The following is a 14,759-nucleotide window of genomic DNA, read 5'->3' on the forward strand; positions in this document are numbered from 1 at the left end:
TACTTAAGGGAAATATCAAGGCCTAAGTCCAGTCTTCTCTTATATTTCAATACCTTTTTAATTTAATTATCAATTTCACTAAAATGTCATATATGCTATGAACACTTCAATTCAATTCCTTTTACCTTAAATATTTATTGAGTACCAAGAAGGAGATGCCACAAAGGGCACAAAAAAAAGTTAAACACAGACCCTGCCTTGAAAGAAACCTCAAAGATGGCACAATGGTACCAAAATAGCTTCAGTACAAGACATGACACACGAGAGATAAAAATTAAGCAGTGCGGTTATTCAAACGACAGCGACATTCTGAATATTAAGAAAGACCTCGTGGGCAAGATGGTGCTTGAAATTCTACTTGAAAAATGAATCCCCAGGGGCGCCTGGGTGGCGCAGTCGGTTAAGCGTCCGACTTCAGCCAGGTCACGATCTCGCGGTCCGGGAGTTCGAGCCCCGCGTCAGGCTCTGGGCTGATGGCTCAGAGCCTGGAGCCTGTTTCCGATTCTGTGTCTCCCTCTCTCTCTGCCCCTCGCTCGTTCATGCTCTGTCTCTCTCTGTCCCAAAATAAATAAACGTTGAAAAAAAAAATTTTAAAAAAAAAAAAAGAAAAATGAATCCCCAGAGGAAGCGATAAAGAATAGGCAGTTTACAATTCAACTCTAAAAACTTCATAGTTTTACCCAAAGTCTTTTGGAGCATTTTCTCATTTAAACATCCAGTGGCTTGGGGCCCCTGGGTGGCTCTGTGGGTTAAATGTCTGACTTTGGCTCAGGTCATGATCTCGCAGTTTGTGAGTTGGAGCCCTGCACTGGGCTCTGTGCTGACAGCTCAGAGCCTGGAGCCTACTTAGGATTCTGTGTCTCCCCCTCTCTCTGCCCCTCCCCTTCTCATGCTCTGTCTCTCTCAATAATAAATAAATGTTAAAAAAAATGTTAAACCTCCAGTGGCTTGGAAAGAAAGAAAGAGAATTGGGTGACTTTCTGGAAGATCAGACACATGTACATAGTCATGTACTCTATGGGAAGAGGCCAAGTTGATGGGGAGTCTATGGCTAAAGACCAAGAAAGCAATTGTAAGGGGTCTTTACCTAATTTAGTAGACAGCAGAGATTTCCAAAGGTTTCTAAGCAAGAAAAGGATAAGATAGAAGCTTTCTTCCAGTCTATTAGATTAACTGGAGAGATAGGGAAGGAGAAATCCAGTCTTCAGACAACGGAGTTCAACAAGAGCCAGAAATTGAGAAGGCAATGGCAAGAGTGGAAATAAATGTACATACCTCTCATGTGTCTCACAGAGACACAGCTTAGGCTAAAGCATCTCTAAAGCTCCTTTAGCAGCTGACATTTGAGAACTACAGAGCAGGCATCTACAGAACTGCACAGCCAATCAGATGAGGAGGAGAAGAAGCTATTTGAAAGAGAAAAGTCAAAGACAAGGGGTTGTGGGGTGTTGGGAAGACTGACCCTACATGCAAATCCTTGCTCTGCCATTTTCCCACCTGTGTGAGTCTGGATGACTCACTGTGGGCTCTCAAAGTCTTAAATTTTTCATCAGTAAGATGGTAACAAAGTCCACCCCATCTGGTTTGTTGTAAGGATTAAGTTAGATATCCTAGGACAGTTTCATTCAAAAGTCCTCCATTAACTTTCATTTTCTTCCTTGCTCCACATCCTCCTTACTTCTGTACATCCAACCTCATTTCTATTATGAAGTCTGAAGCCTCAGTGTAGCGACCTGAAAGGACTTCAGGGTTGAGCAGAAAAAAGGCATGACCATGAGGTGGCAATAATATGAAAAGGAGCTTTAAATGGTGGTGCTTTGACAGATTTACATGGGTGCAAAAATCTCACAGCATGAGACCTTCCAGAGGAAACAATAGGAGACCACCACCCAGAAGGGGAGGAAGGCAAAGGAAGTCCCTGTAGACAGGGAGAGGGGGCTTATGTGTCTAGATGATGTCACTTAGGAGTAGTCTCTAGGGTGGAGACCTCCAAAGGCATCAGTGGTTTATAATCTCTTACAGCCCCCGTTTATCTTACCTATCACTAGCAGACACTATAATTTTGCAGGGTATGCAAAAGGAACAGACTCTAAAAGGCTAAAAATCTATTTGAGGGAGGTTATATTTAAAATAATTGGTTATGTGGGACACCTGGGTGGCTGAGTCAGTTAAGCATCCAAGTCCTGATTTTGGCTCACATCACAATCCCAGGGTGGTGAGTGGAATTGAGCTTCCCAATTTGTTTGGGACTCTCTTTCTTTCTCTCTCTCTTTCAAAAATAAATTTTTTTTTAATAATTGGTTATATAAAAATTTGAGTTTGATACTGGCATGTTTTTGAACAAATGGGTACCAGCCTGCTATCAAGAAGTAAAAAATATAGGGTCAATATACACAAGACATCTTTGGCTTATCTATATAACACTCAGGATCTGGCAGAATGATGCCATTTATTCAACAAAGTGTTTGTTGAGTATTTACTCCATGTGGGTTCCTGAGTTCAGTACTTTTACCTCCTTTACCTCCAATTTTCACAATAACCTTGAAAGAATTATTCCCAGATAGTAGGTAGAGACACTAAAGATAAAGGAAGTTAAACATCTTATCCAAGGAGTGGTTGAGCTTGGATTCATTCATATCCAGGGCTGCCTAACTGCAAAACCCCACACAAATGGTTCTGCACATCATATTCTTCCTCCCCTTTTCCCTGCCCCTCCTCCTTTCTTCCTTCAATTTCATCTTGATTTCACTGTTATCATCAATATCATCATCTCCTGGATGGAGATTTGTAACATTCCAGCTTTCAAAGGAGACTTTCCCAATAGGGAACCACTCTTTGGAGATTTTATAAAGTGTTCCTCTTTATTCTGCCTGTAGAAAGATTTAAATGTAAGTGTAAATTCTGCAAATAATGCATCATGTTGTATATATCAATTACATGAACGCCTTGGTTTCTTGGTCAATTGTCAAGCTAATCCTAGATGCCCCTGAGGCACTGATGCAATGTATTTATTCTTTTCATTACAGGTAGGAAATTGTATTAAAAGCCAAAATCACTGAAATCTGAATAGAATACAGAACTCCCTCCTCTCTTTCCTACTTCGTTGGGAAGAATCTATACTGCTAAGGAATTTTACACACTTTGGTGGCCTGAGGCAGCAAATTCTTCTTCTGCACTGAGCTGAATAATTTTGAGAAGCTAAAGGACACTTCCTTTTATTTATGTACTCTGGAGCAATGGAAAATGAAAACAGTATCAGAAAAATTGAGTCCAGGCTTTTTCTTTGGAAAATATATTGGCCTTTTGTAATAAAATTCTTAGATATGGCTGCCATAAACTCTCTGTTATATGGCATTCAGTTAACCAGAAAGGCACATTAGCTGGAACTTTTTCAAATTGATATGGTATGACATGACAATATGTTGTTACAAATCCATCTTGTCATATCATCTGAATTATCGAAGAAAGACTACATTGTTTTACATAGTTCTATACTATGTATTTTTATACATAGTATGTTTCAAGGAATAAAAATTCTTGGTTAATCAGAACACTCTATTCTCTAATCATATCAAACATCTGCTACAATTGAACTTGATGCCAAAAACATTGGTATTTTACACTAAACTATGAGTGGTTAACTCCTTGGAATCTGCATCCAGACTGCTTGGGCTCAAATCACAGCTCTGTTACTTACTAACAGTAACATCTTAGACAAGTTAAGTTTCCTGTTCCTTAGTTTTTTTACCTGTAAAGTACAGATAATAATCCTGTAAATTAGTGGTAAAGAATAAAGTCTATTATGCCTGTGCTATCATTAGTACATAGTAGGTGCTGAATAAATATATATTGAATTATTATCTTTGAATTCTCATGTCGTTTTCATGGTATAAATGGTCCCAGTTTTACAGAGGCAAATACCAACATAAGATTTATTCAGTGATGGCTGAAATAAGCGATGTTCTAGTTTTGAGAAAAATAACTTCCATCCAAAATATAATACTATCTTCAGTATAATTAAGAGACCATTGTTTGTCTTCTTTACAGGATCAATGGTTTAAAAATAAAAGGATGCTGCAATACCATGTATTTTACCTGCTATACTGCTTGTGTTTCTGCTCAGAGAAATGATCACTGGATTTAAAGAGGAGACGTATGTAAATGCCATGGGAAGAACAGCAGAATGGTCCCCTCTGATCACAGTCACATTCACAATGGGTCCATCTTTCCCCTGAAAAATCAATTTTTAAAATCAAACTTCTGAAAATAAGACTAACATGAGAGAAGTCCATATAGAATTAGTTTAAAGGGTTAATTTCAAGAAAAAAGATTTTTAAGTGTATTGGTACTTTCAAGTCTCCACCTCGCACACACGCGTGCACACACACACAGTGACAAGTACTTAGAATAGGCAAGTGTGGCATCATGATTACTGATCAAAGAGTAAATAAGAATGATTTACAATTAGCACACCAATTGGTTCTGCAAAAAACTGCAATTTCAAATAAACATCTATACCTAGCTAAACTATCCATCAATTATGACAAACTTTCAGACATGTAAGTAACTCAGAAAACTTCGCTCCCACGTATTCTTTCCTAGGATGTTTCTTTAGGCTAGGACCTCATAACAAACCGCCCCCCCAAAAAAAGGAAGATATAAACTGTGAAAGTGTATCTACCCAGGCGAGCAATCAAGGGCAGTGCTAAGAAGAAATACATGAAATAAACCAAGAAAACACCAAGTTAGATTGAAACGAGAACAAAGAGCTTCATGGAAAAAAATAACTGATGTGATTAATTTTTTTACAATAGATTTTTATTATAAAGAAGACATACAAAGAAAAAGAATTAGAAATTTCAAGAAAAAAACTATAAAAGAAAAAATATTACCTGATGCTTCCCACATCATTTAAATAGTTTTAGCAATTTATTGATTTAAAAAAGAAATGATATTATAACTGCATTCAAAGGAATTAAAAGGAGATGCTTCAAAAAGGGGACTTGTGGAAGAGGGCTAAGGAGTAGGAAAGCATAACTGTTTTACTATTTTTCTTTTAACCTTTGTATATATAACTTTGATCAAAATTTAAGGTTTTTTTTAATGCTTATTCTCTCTAGCAAAAGAAATCGAAGCCATGCAAATTTTACCCCTTTAAATAGTAAATACATATGAAAGCAATAATACCCAGTGTTGACTATGTCAGAAATGAAACACTCACCCAGTGATGGTGGGAATACAAATTAAAAAGAAATTTCAGATAACTGGATACTACATAACAAAAGCTTTAAAATTTAGATCAATTTATCCTGAGAAAAGTAAATATGCTTGAAAATACACTTTTGAGAACGATCAAATTTTTATTGTTTAAAACTGAAAATTTTGAGAGGTGTCTGGTTCATTCAGCCAGTTAAGTATCCAACTCTTGATTTCAGCTCAGGTCATCATGATCTCATGGTTGTGGGATCAAGCCCCACATCAGGCTCTGCACTTTCATTGCAGAACCTACTTGGGATTCTCCCTCCCTCTCTCCCTGCTCCTCCCCTGCTTATATGCACACTCTCTCTTGCTCTCAAAATAAATGAACTTTTTAAAAAAGAGATTTTGAAAATTATTTCAATATACAATAATAGGGAATTGTTAAACAAGTTATGATACAACTATATATTGGAATTCCATACAGTTTATATGTACATGTGAACATTTCATAATATTTGAATAATTGGATAATATAAAAACGTGGGACCAGAGATCAAAGATGATTCTGAAACCTCCCTTCCAGGGATCTTTATTTGTTCAGTAAACACTCATCCTTCAGGGTTATGGATGTGCTGAGAATGTTGATGACATTGAAGTCAACTCTGAATAGATATTTCAACTACCGCTGTGAGCATAACTGCCATCAGCAGCACCAGGAAGAATGTGGACTCAAATCACCTCATAGGCTATGAGATAGCACTAAGTGAAGAAGAAAGGGAAAGCTAAGGGGCTTGTTTTTAAAAAGGGAAAGGGGAAATAGTAAGGAATAATTACGAAGGTATTTTATAGGAACCAGACATTCTAGAAGTTTCTAAGTTCCACCATTCATATCCATGCCAGAAAACAAAACTGCTGGTGAAAACGGTTATTGTTACTTGCTAAAGAGAGAAATGAGATAATATACATGCAATATAGATAAATTTGTTTATTCTGTGGCACTATTACTCACTGAGAGTGTGAACTGGGAACGTGGTTGTTTTCTTTTAAAAGAAATAAGCTGATGGTGATTGCAAGCCCCATTGGTGGAGTCAGACTCCCACTTTATTGCAGCATAGGCAATATAAACAATATTACCATACTCTCATGATGAAAAGGTAATGTTACTTAATTAAGTTCTAAGAAAGGATTCATGAAAAACCTTACACTACACGCTAATAGTGGTCACCCACCCAGGGAGGAGATTCCACTTACTCTGGGTGGAACTTTGCATTGAATTCTTCTTGAATTGTTTGTGGTGATATTGATGGCACAAGACTGAGATCCAAATAACACCAGGCTAACATCTTCCAAACCAGAGCCTTGGACAGTGGCCCAGAGCCCTCCTGTAATAAAAACAGCATTTCCAGATGGAATGAAGAGCCCTACAGGTAGATAAAAATTAATTATCCACAAGAGAGAGAAAATGAAACTAAAACATGATGCTTCTTAGTCAAAACACAAGTCCTGCTCAAACTGCAGGAATAAGTCTGACACTAAATATATAAACTACTATACAAACATGGAGAAATGGTGACTAGAGGGCAGACAGAAGGAGTCATACATCCTGGAGATATTTAAAAATAAAACATAGATAAATACTGCCAAGAGTCAGGGAAATAAAGTAGATGGTCTTTGAAAACTCTTCCTTCACTAGAGTTTTATATTATCCCACCAATCCTATACAGCTTATTCTCTCATCATGATACAAAGAGTTGGGGCCCAGAGTCAGGGCCACAGATCACTCTCCCACTTAAAGCAGATCATTTGTAGCATTGTTCCTGAGTTCACTGGTTCTTACTCCCTCATCTTTAAATGACAGCCTTGGACGTTCCAGCTTTGTGATTCCATACTAGGTTCTAGGTTCTAGTCTCCATGATGGTGTAGAGGTGACTAACACTACCACCCACAGCCACCAGGATTTCTGTAATGACCACTGAATAGCAACCACAGAAACTTCTGTCTCCTCACTGCAGACATCAGTAAAAAGAAGCATTGTACCCATTACAGTGACATGCCACACATATGGATGACCAGCACTTAATCAAGCTAATGAACAGAAAGCCCACTTACTATTCTTAAGAGCAATAATTCCATTCTGCCATCTCCCCAGAAGGGAATAAAAGAGAGGCAGGGAAGCCACTAAGCAGGGACACATACCTCTTGAAAATAGGAAGTAGGTGCAGGAGCAAGGTTATCTTCCCCAATCATGTTAGGGTGAGAAAGCAGAACTTATCCAACCTGATGAAAACCTTTCAGGAGAATGTGGGGGCGGGGGGCGGGGGGGGGGGTGGATTATTCCCTGAAGTTAAATATGTGAACTTGTCCTGAAGATTCAGGGCAAGACTACAATAGACTTCAGAGTTAGAGAATAAAATTGAAGAAAAGACCTGGTTTACAATATCAACAAAAAAGATACAATATCCGAAAACAATGTTGATAAGAAATATTCAAGAACATGAAGAAATGTGGAAAAAAACCCATGAAATACTACTGAGGAACTTAACAAGATTAAACCTTAATTTAAAAGGGGCACCTGGGTGGCTCAGTAGGTTGAGCATCTGACTTCAGCTCAGGTCATGATCTCACAGTTCATGAGTTCAAGCCCTGCATTGGGCTCTCTGCTGTTGGCACAGAACCCGCTTCAGATCCTCTGTTGTTCCATTTTGCATATATGTGAAAATAGCAGTGTAAGGGAATATTTTGGTATTATCAAAATTTTAAATGTACATAACCTTTTGACTCAGTAATTCCACCTCTAAAAACTTACAGTGCTATTTTCAAATATATGCAAAATGGAACTACACATCCATATACAAAAGAATGAAGTTGAACCCTGTTTGGGATTAAACTGTGCCCTCCCAATTCATATGTTGAAGTCCTCCTCCCTTCTAGTACCTCAAAACGTGACATTATTTGGGAATAGGGTCATTGCAACTATAATCAGTTAAGATAACATGAAGTCATACTGTAGTGTGGGACCCTAATCCAACATGACTGATATCCTCATAAAAATGAAAAATTGGACACAGAAAAGACTGGGGTGGAGGGAGGCACAGGTGCCTGAGTGGCTCAGTTGTTAAGCATCTGACGTCAGCTCAGGTCATGATCTCATGGTAAGTTTGAGTCCCATAACAGGTGAGTTTGACTCCACTTCAGGTGAGCTCAGGCCCCACGTCGGGTGAGCTGGGTCCCCACTTTAGGTGAACATGAACCCACTTCGGGAGAGCCTACTTCCTTCTTGCTCTCTCTCTCTCTCTCTCAGTCCCTCCTGGGATTATCTCTCTCTCTCTGCCCCTCACTCAAGTGCGCTTGCTTGCTCCCTCTCAAAAAGAACCGAAAGAAAGAAAGAAAGAAAGAAAGAAAGAAAGAAAGAAAGAAAGACAGACAAAAGAAAAGTCACAGGGAGAACACCATGTGAAGATAAAAGCAGGGATCAGGGTGGTGTTCTTGCAAGCCGAGGAATACCAAACACCACCAACAAAGCAAGAGGATAGGGGAGAGGCATAAAACAGATTTTCCTTCACAGGATGGTTCAAAAGGAATCAGCTCTGCTGACACCTTGATCCTTAATTTCTAACTTCAAGAACCATGAGACAATACATTTCTGTTGTTTCAGCCATTCACTTTGTGGTACCTGGATAAGCAGCCTTAGAAAACTAATACAGACCTCCAACTCACACCATATTTAAATATCAAAATAAACCAAATACCTACATGTAAAAGCTAAACCTATAAAACTCTCAGGAAAATAAATGAATAAATCTTAGTAACATTGGATTAGGTGATTATATCTTCAATATGACACCAAAGCACATGTAACAACAACAAAAAAAAGACAAACTGGAACTGACCAAAATTAAAAACCACAAACCGTGCTGCACAAACCATGAGAGAATTGAACAAAAGAAGAAAGGATCAGAGAAGATCTATAAAAACAACCAAAAAGTAATGAAAAGGCAATAAATACATACTTATTAATAATTACCCAGAACATAAATGAACTAGAAGCTACAATCATAAGACATAGGGGGTTAGAATGGATAAAAATGTAAGAGCCATCTATATGTTGCCTACAAAAGACTCATTTCAGATCTAAAGACACATGCAGATTTAAATGTGAGGGGATAGAGAAACATTTATCTTGCAAACGGATGTCAAAAGACAGCTGCGGTGGCAATACTTATATTAGAAAAAATGGACTTTAAAACAAAAATTGTAATAAGAGACAAAGGAGGACATTAATAATAAAGGAGATAATCCAACAAGAAGATAGAACAATTGTACAAATTTATGTAATGAACACATGAGCACCCAAATACATAAAACAATTAATAACAAACATTAAGAGAATCATAGATACTAATACAATGATAGTATGGGATTTTAACAGCCCACTTACATCAATGGACAGATCATCCAAACAGAAAATCAGCAAGGAAACAACGACTTTGAATGACACAGGGGACCAGATGGATCTAACAGACATCTTCAGAACATTATTTCCTAAAACAGCAGAATACACATTCTTTTCAAGTACATATCAAACGTTCTCCAGAATAGATGACACCAGAGGCCACAAAACAAATCTCAACAAATCCAAAAAGACTGAAGTCATACCATGCATTTTTTCTGACCACAACTCTATAAAAATAGAAATAAATCACAAGAAAAAATCTGGAAAGACCACAAATACATGGAGGTTAAATCACATGCTACTAAACAATGAATGGGTTAACTAAATAACCAAAGAAGAAATCAAAATTTACATGAAAACAAATGAAAATCAAAACACAATGGTCCAAAATTTGGGGGATGTAGCAAAAGCAGTTCTGAGGGAATTTTATAGTAATACAGGCCTACCTTAAAAAGCAAGAAAAATCTCAAATAAACAACCTATCCTTACACCTAAAGGAACTAGACAGAGAACAAACAAATCCCAAACCCAGCAGAAGAAAGGAAATAATAAAGATTAGAGTAGAACTAAAGGAAATAGAAATTAAAAAAAAAAAAAAAAAAAAAGGAACAGATCCATGATACCAGGAGCTGGTTCTTTGAAAACATCAACAAAATTGATAAACCTTTAGCCAGACTGATCAAAATAAAAAAGAGAGAGGACCCAAATCAACAAAATCAAAAATGAAACAGAAAAAAATAACAACCAACTCCACAGAAATACAAAGGACTGTAAAAGAATATTATCAAAAGTTACATGTCAATTATTGGACAACCTAGAATAAATTCTTAGAAACATAACTTACAATAACTGAAGCAAGAAGAAATAGAAAATTTGAACAGTCATTGGGCAATGAAATTGAATTTCAAAAAATTTCATTGAATTTGAAAACATTTCATTAAATTCAATTTCATTGCATTTCAAAAAATTCCCCAAAAACAAACATCCAAGACCAGACATTTTCATAGGTGAAGTCTAAGAAATATTTAAAGAAGAGTTTATATCTATTCTTCTCAAACTATTCCAAAAAAATAGAAGATGAAGGAAAACTTCCAAATTCATTCCATGAGGCCAGGATCACCCTGATACCAAAACCAAATAAAGACACCAGAAAAAAAGAGAACTAGAGGCTAATAACCCAGATAAAAATAGATGCAAAATTCCTCAACAAAATATGAACAAACTGCATACAACAATACATTAAAAATATTCATCAACATCAGATGGGATTTATTACTGGGATGCAAGTGTGGTTCAATATTTGCAAATCAATAAACATGATACACCATATCAATAAGACAAAGGGTAAAAACCATATGATCATTTCAATAGATGCAGAAAAAGTACTTGACAAAATCAACATCGATTCTCAATAAAAACTCTCAGGGCACCTGGGTGGCTCAGCTGGCAGAGCCTGCTTGGGATCTTCTTTCTCCCTCTCTCTCTACCCCTCCCCTGCTCATATTCTCTCTCTGTCTCAAATAAAATTAAAATAAACTCTCATCAAAGTAGGTTTAGAGGGTATATACCTCAACATCATAAAGGCCTTATATGAAAAACCCACATCTAACATCATCCTCGATGGTGAAAAACTAAGAGCTTTTCCCCTAAGACCATGAACACAATAAGGATATTCACTCTTGCCATTTTTATTCAACATAATACTGGAAATCCTACTCACATCAATCAGCCAAGAGAAAGGAATAAAAGGCATCCAAATGGTAAGGGCAACATAAATTTTTCACTATTTGCAGATGATAAAATACTATATATAGAAAACCCTAAAGACTCCACCAAAAAAAAAAATTGCTAAAACTGATAAATGAATTCAGTAAAGTTGTAGGATATAAAATCATTTATATATACTGCCTTTCTATATACTAATAATGAAGTGGCAGAAATAAAAAAAAATTTTTAATTCCATTTACAATTGCACAAAATAACAAAATACCTAGGGATAAATTTAACCAAATAAATGATCTGTACTCTGAAAACTATAAAATACTGATAAAAGAAATTGAAGACAACACAAATGGAAAGATACTCCATGCTCATGGCTTGGGAGAACAAATATTGTTAAAATGTCCATATTATCCAAAGCAATCTACAGATTTAATGCAATCGTTATCAAAATACCAACGGCATTTTTCACAGAACTAGAACAAATAATCCTAGCATTTGTATGGGACCATAGAAGACCCTGAACACCAAAAGCAATTCTGGGGGAAAAAAAGCTGGGGGTATCACAATTCTGACTTCAAGTTACATTAAAAGCTGTAGTAATCAAAACAGCAAGCATGGTACTGGCACAAAAATAGACACATAGACCAATGCAACAGAATAGAGAGCCCAGAAATAAACCCAAAACAATATGTTTAATTAATCTTCAGCAACAAAGGAGGCAAGAAAATGCAATGGGAAATAGTCTCTTCCACAAATGGTGTTGGAAAAACTGGACAGCTACATGCAAAAGAATGAAACGGCCCACTTGCTTACACCATACACAAAAATAAACTCAAAATGAATTAAGGATTTAAATGTGAGACCTGAAACCATAAAAATAATAGGAAAGATCACCGGCAGTAATTTATCTGATATTGGTCATAGCAACATCTTTTTAGATTTGTCTCCTGAGGCAAGGAAAACAAAAGCAAAAATAAACTATTGGGGCTAAATCAAAATGAAAAGCTTCTACATAGCAAAAGAAACAACCAACAAAACCAAAAAACAACCTACTGAATGAGAAAAGATGTTTGCAAATGATATATCTGATAAAGGGTTAGTATCTAAAATATACAAAGGGCTTATACAACTCAACGCCAAAAGCAAGTAATCTAATTTAAAAATAGGCAGAAGACATGAACAGACATTTCTCCAAAGATGGCCAACAGACACATGAAAAAATGCTCAACATCACTCATCATCAGGGAAATGCAAATCAAACCACATTGAGATACCACCTCACACCTGTAGAATGGCTAAAATCAAAAGCTCAAGAAATAAGTGGTGGCAATAATGTGAAGAAAACAGAACTCTCCTGCACTACTGGTGGGAATGCAAACTGATGCAGCTACTGTGTTAAACAGTATGGTGGCTCTTCAAAAATTAAAAATAGAACCATCCTACAATCCTGTAATTGCACTATTGAGCATTTACCCAAATACAAAAACATTAATTTGAAGGGATATATTCACTCCTATATTTATTGTAGCATTCTTTATAATAGTAAAATTATGGAAGCTGCCCAAGTGTCCATCAACAGATGAATGCATAAAGATATGGTGTATATATATACAACGTGTGTGTGTGTGTGTGTGTGTGTGTGTGTGTGTGTGTGTGTGTAATGAAACCTTGCCATTTGCAATATGGAGGGAGCTAGAGATTATAGTTCTAAGGAAACTAAGTGAGTCAGAGAAAGTCAAACACCACGTTATTTCACTCATATGTGCAATTTAAGAAACAAATAAACAAAGGAAATAAAAGACAAACCAAAAAACAGACTCTTAACTATAGAGAATAAACAGTTACCAGAGGGGAGGTGGGGGGATGAGTGAAATAGGTGAAGAGTGAAATAGGATTAAGAGTACACTTATCATGATGAACAATGAGTAATATATAGAATTGTTCAATCATTTTATTATACACCTGAAATAATATAACACTACATGTTAACTACACTGGAATTAAAATTTTTAAAAATTAAAAAATAACTTCTGTGCTACAAAGAATACTATCAAGAAAATGAAAAGACAACCCACAGAATGGGAAAAAATGTTTGCAGCTCATATATATGATATGAGACTCTTATCCACAATATGTAAAGAATTCTTATAACTCAACAATAAAAAGAAAAATAACACATTTTTTTAAATGACCAAAGGATTAGGACATCCATTTCTCCAAAGATATAAAAATGGTTAATAAGGATATGAAAAGATACTCAGCATCAGTAATTAGGAAAATACAAACCCAAATCACAATAATGATAGTTTCTGGTTCAAGATATCAGTGGAGGAAGACTCTGAACTCACCTCCTCCACAGAATGTACCAAATTACACCTGTTAATACAATTCCTCCTCAAGAAGAACTGAGAGCTGAAGGAACAATGACTAAACAACCAACGACAAAGAGAATGGCAAGAGAGATGGAAAGAGGATAGCAAAAAGAACCCCCATCCCTGATGCTGCAAACAGTTCTGGGGAAGAATATTACTGAAGGACTGGGAACGGATCCCTCTGTCCTTAGGCACACAAAAACACCTTAAGTTTAAAAGAGCAACTAGAGGGATGTCTGGGTGTCTCAGTTGGTTTAGAGTCTGACTTTTGATTTCAGCTTAGGTCATAATCCCAGGATCATGGGATCAAGCCCCATGTCCAGCTCTGGGCTGAGCCTGAAGACTGCTTAAGATTCTCCCTCCCTCCCTCCCTCTCTCTGCCCCTTTCCCCTGCTCATACATTCTATACATACATACATACATACATACATACATACATACATACATAAGCAAGCAAGCAAGCAACTAGCATGTAAAAGAGACAACACTAGAACTCTGTCATGTGGTGGAGGAGCTGCCAGAAATCTATATGGACCAAAAGGACTGGAGAACAACATGGTTTACATTTCTATCTTGCTGTAAAAGCCTAGACCAGAGTAGCGTTCAGATACCATAACAGGGATGTTCCATCAAGTTGGTGAGTTTGTGACTTCAGAGAGCTAAGGGTCCATCTTGTGGTGCTGGGGCACAGAAAACAAGCCATGGATTTCTGAGGATATCTGTTTGTTTTAATTTGTAGTGTTTTATTTTTACTTTTTTTAAATTTGTCTTGTTTTGTTTTTATATTTTTCTTTTTGGTTTTGTTCTTTCTAGTTCTTTTTTCTTTTCCTTTTTTTCTTTTCTTCTGTCTTTTTATTTTATTTTATTTTATTATTATTTTTCTTTACTTGTTGTGTAAAAAGCCTTGGTTTAAAAGAATAACTAGCATTGGGGTACCTGAGTGGCTCAGTCGGTTAAGCATCCAACCTCAGCTCAGGTCACAATCTCATGGTTCATGGGTTTGAGCCCCGTGT

General features: G+C 36.6%; 1 protein-coding gene across 8 annotated transcripts in view; it reads right to left on the reverse strand.

Moving 5' to 3' along the window:
* Positions 1 to 14,759, reverse strand: part of PKHD1 (PKHD1 ciliary IPT domain containing fibrocystin/polyductin) — a 494,091-nt gene that overhangs the window by 412,712 nt on the left and 66,620 nt on the right. For all 8 annotated transcript variants that reach the window (XM_086707056.1, XM_086707061.1, XM_086707057.1 and 5 more), the window contains 2 exons: positions 6,451 to 6,581; positions 4,096 to 4,231 (listed from right to left, as the gene is read on the reverse strand). In XM_086707056.1, coding sequence (XP_086563182.1) covers positions 4,096 to 4,231; positions 6,451 to 6,581 — 267 coding nt within the window. The remainder of the gene's footprint in view (positions 1 to 4,095; positions 4,232 to 6,450; positions 6,582 to 14,759) is intronic.

This window comes from Puma concolor, chromosome B2 (assembly GCF_028749965.1).
Source record: "Puma concolor isolate L17-30 chromosome B2, mPumCon1.1.hap2, whole genome shotgun sequence".
NCBI lineage: Eukaryota > Metazoa > Chordata > Mammalia > Carnivora > Felidae > Puma > Puma concolor.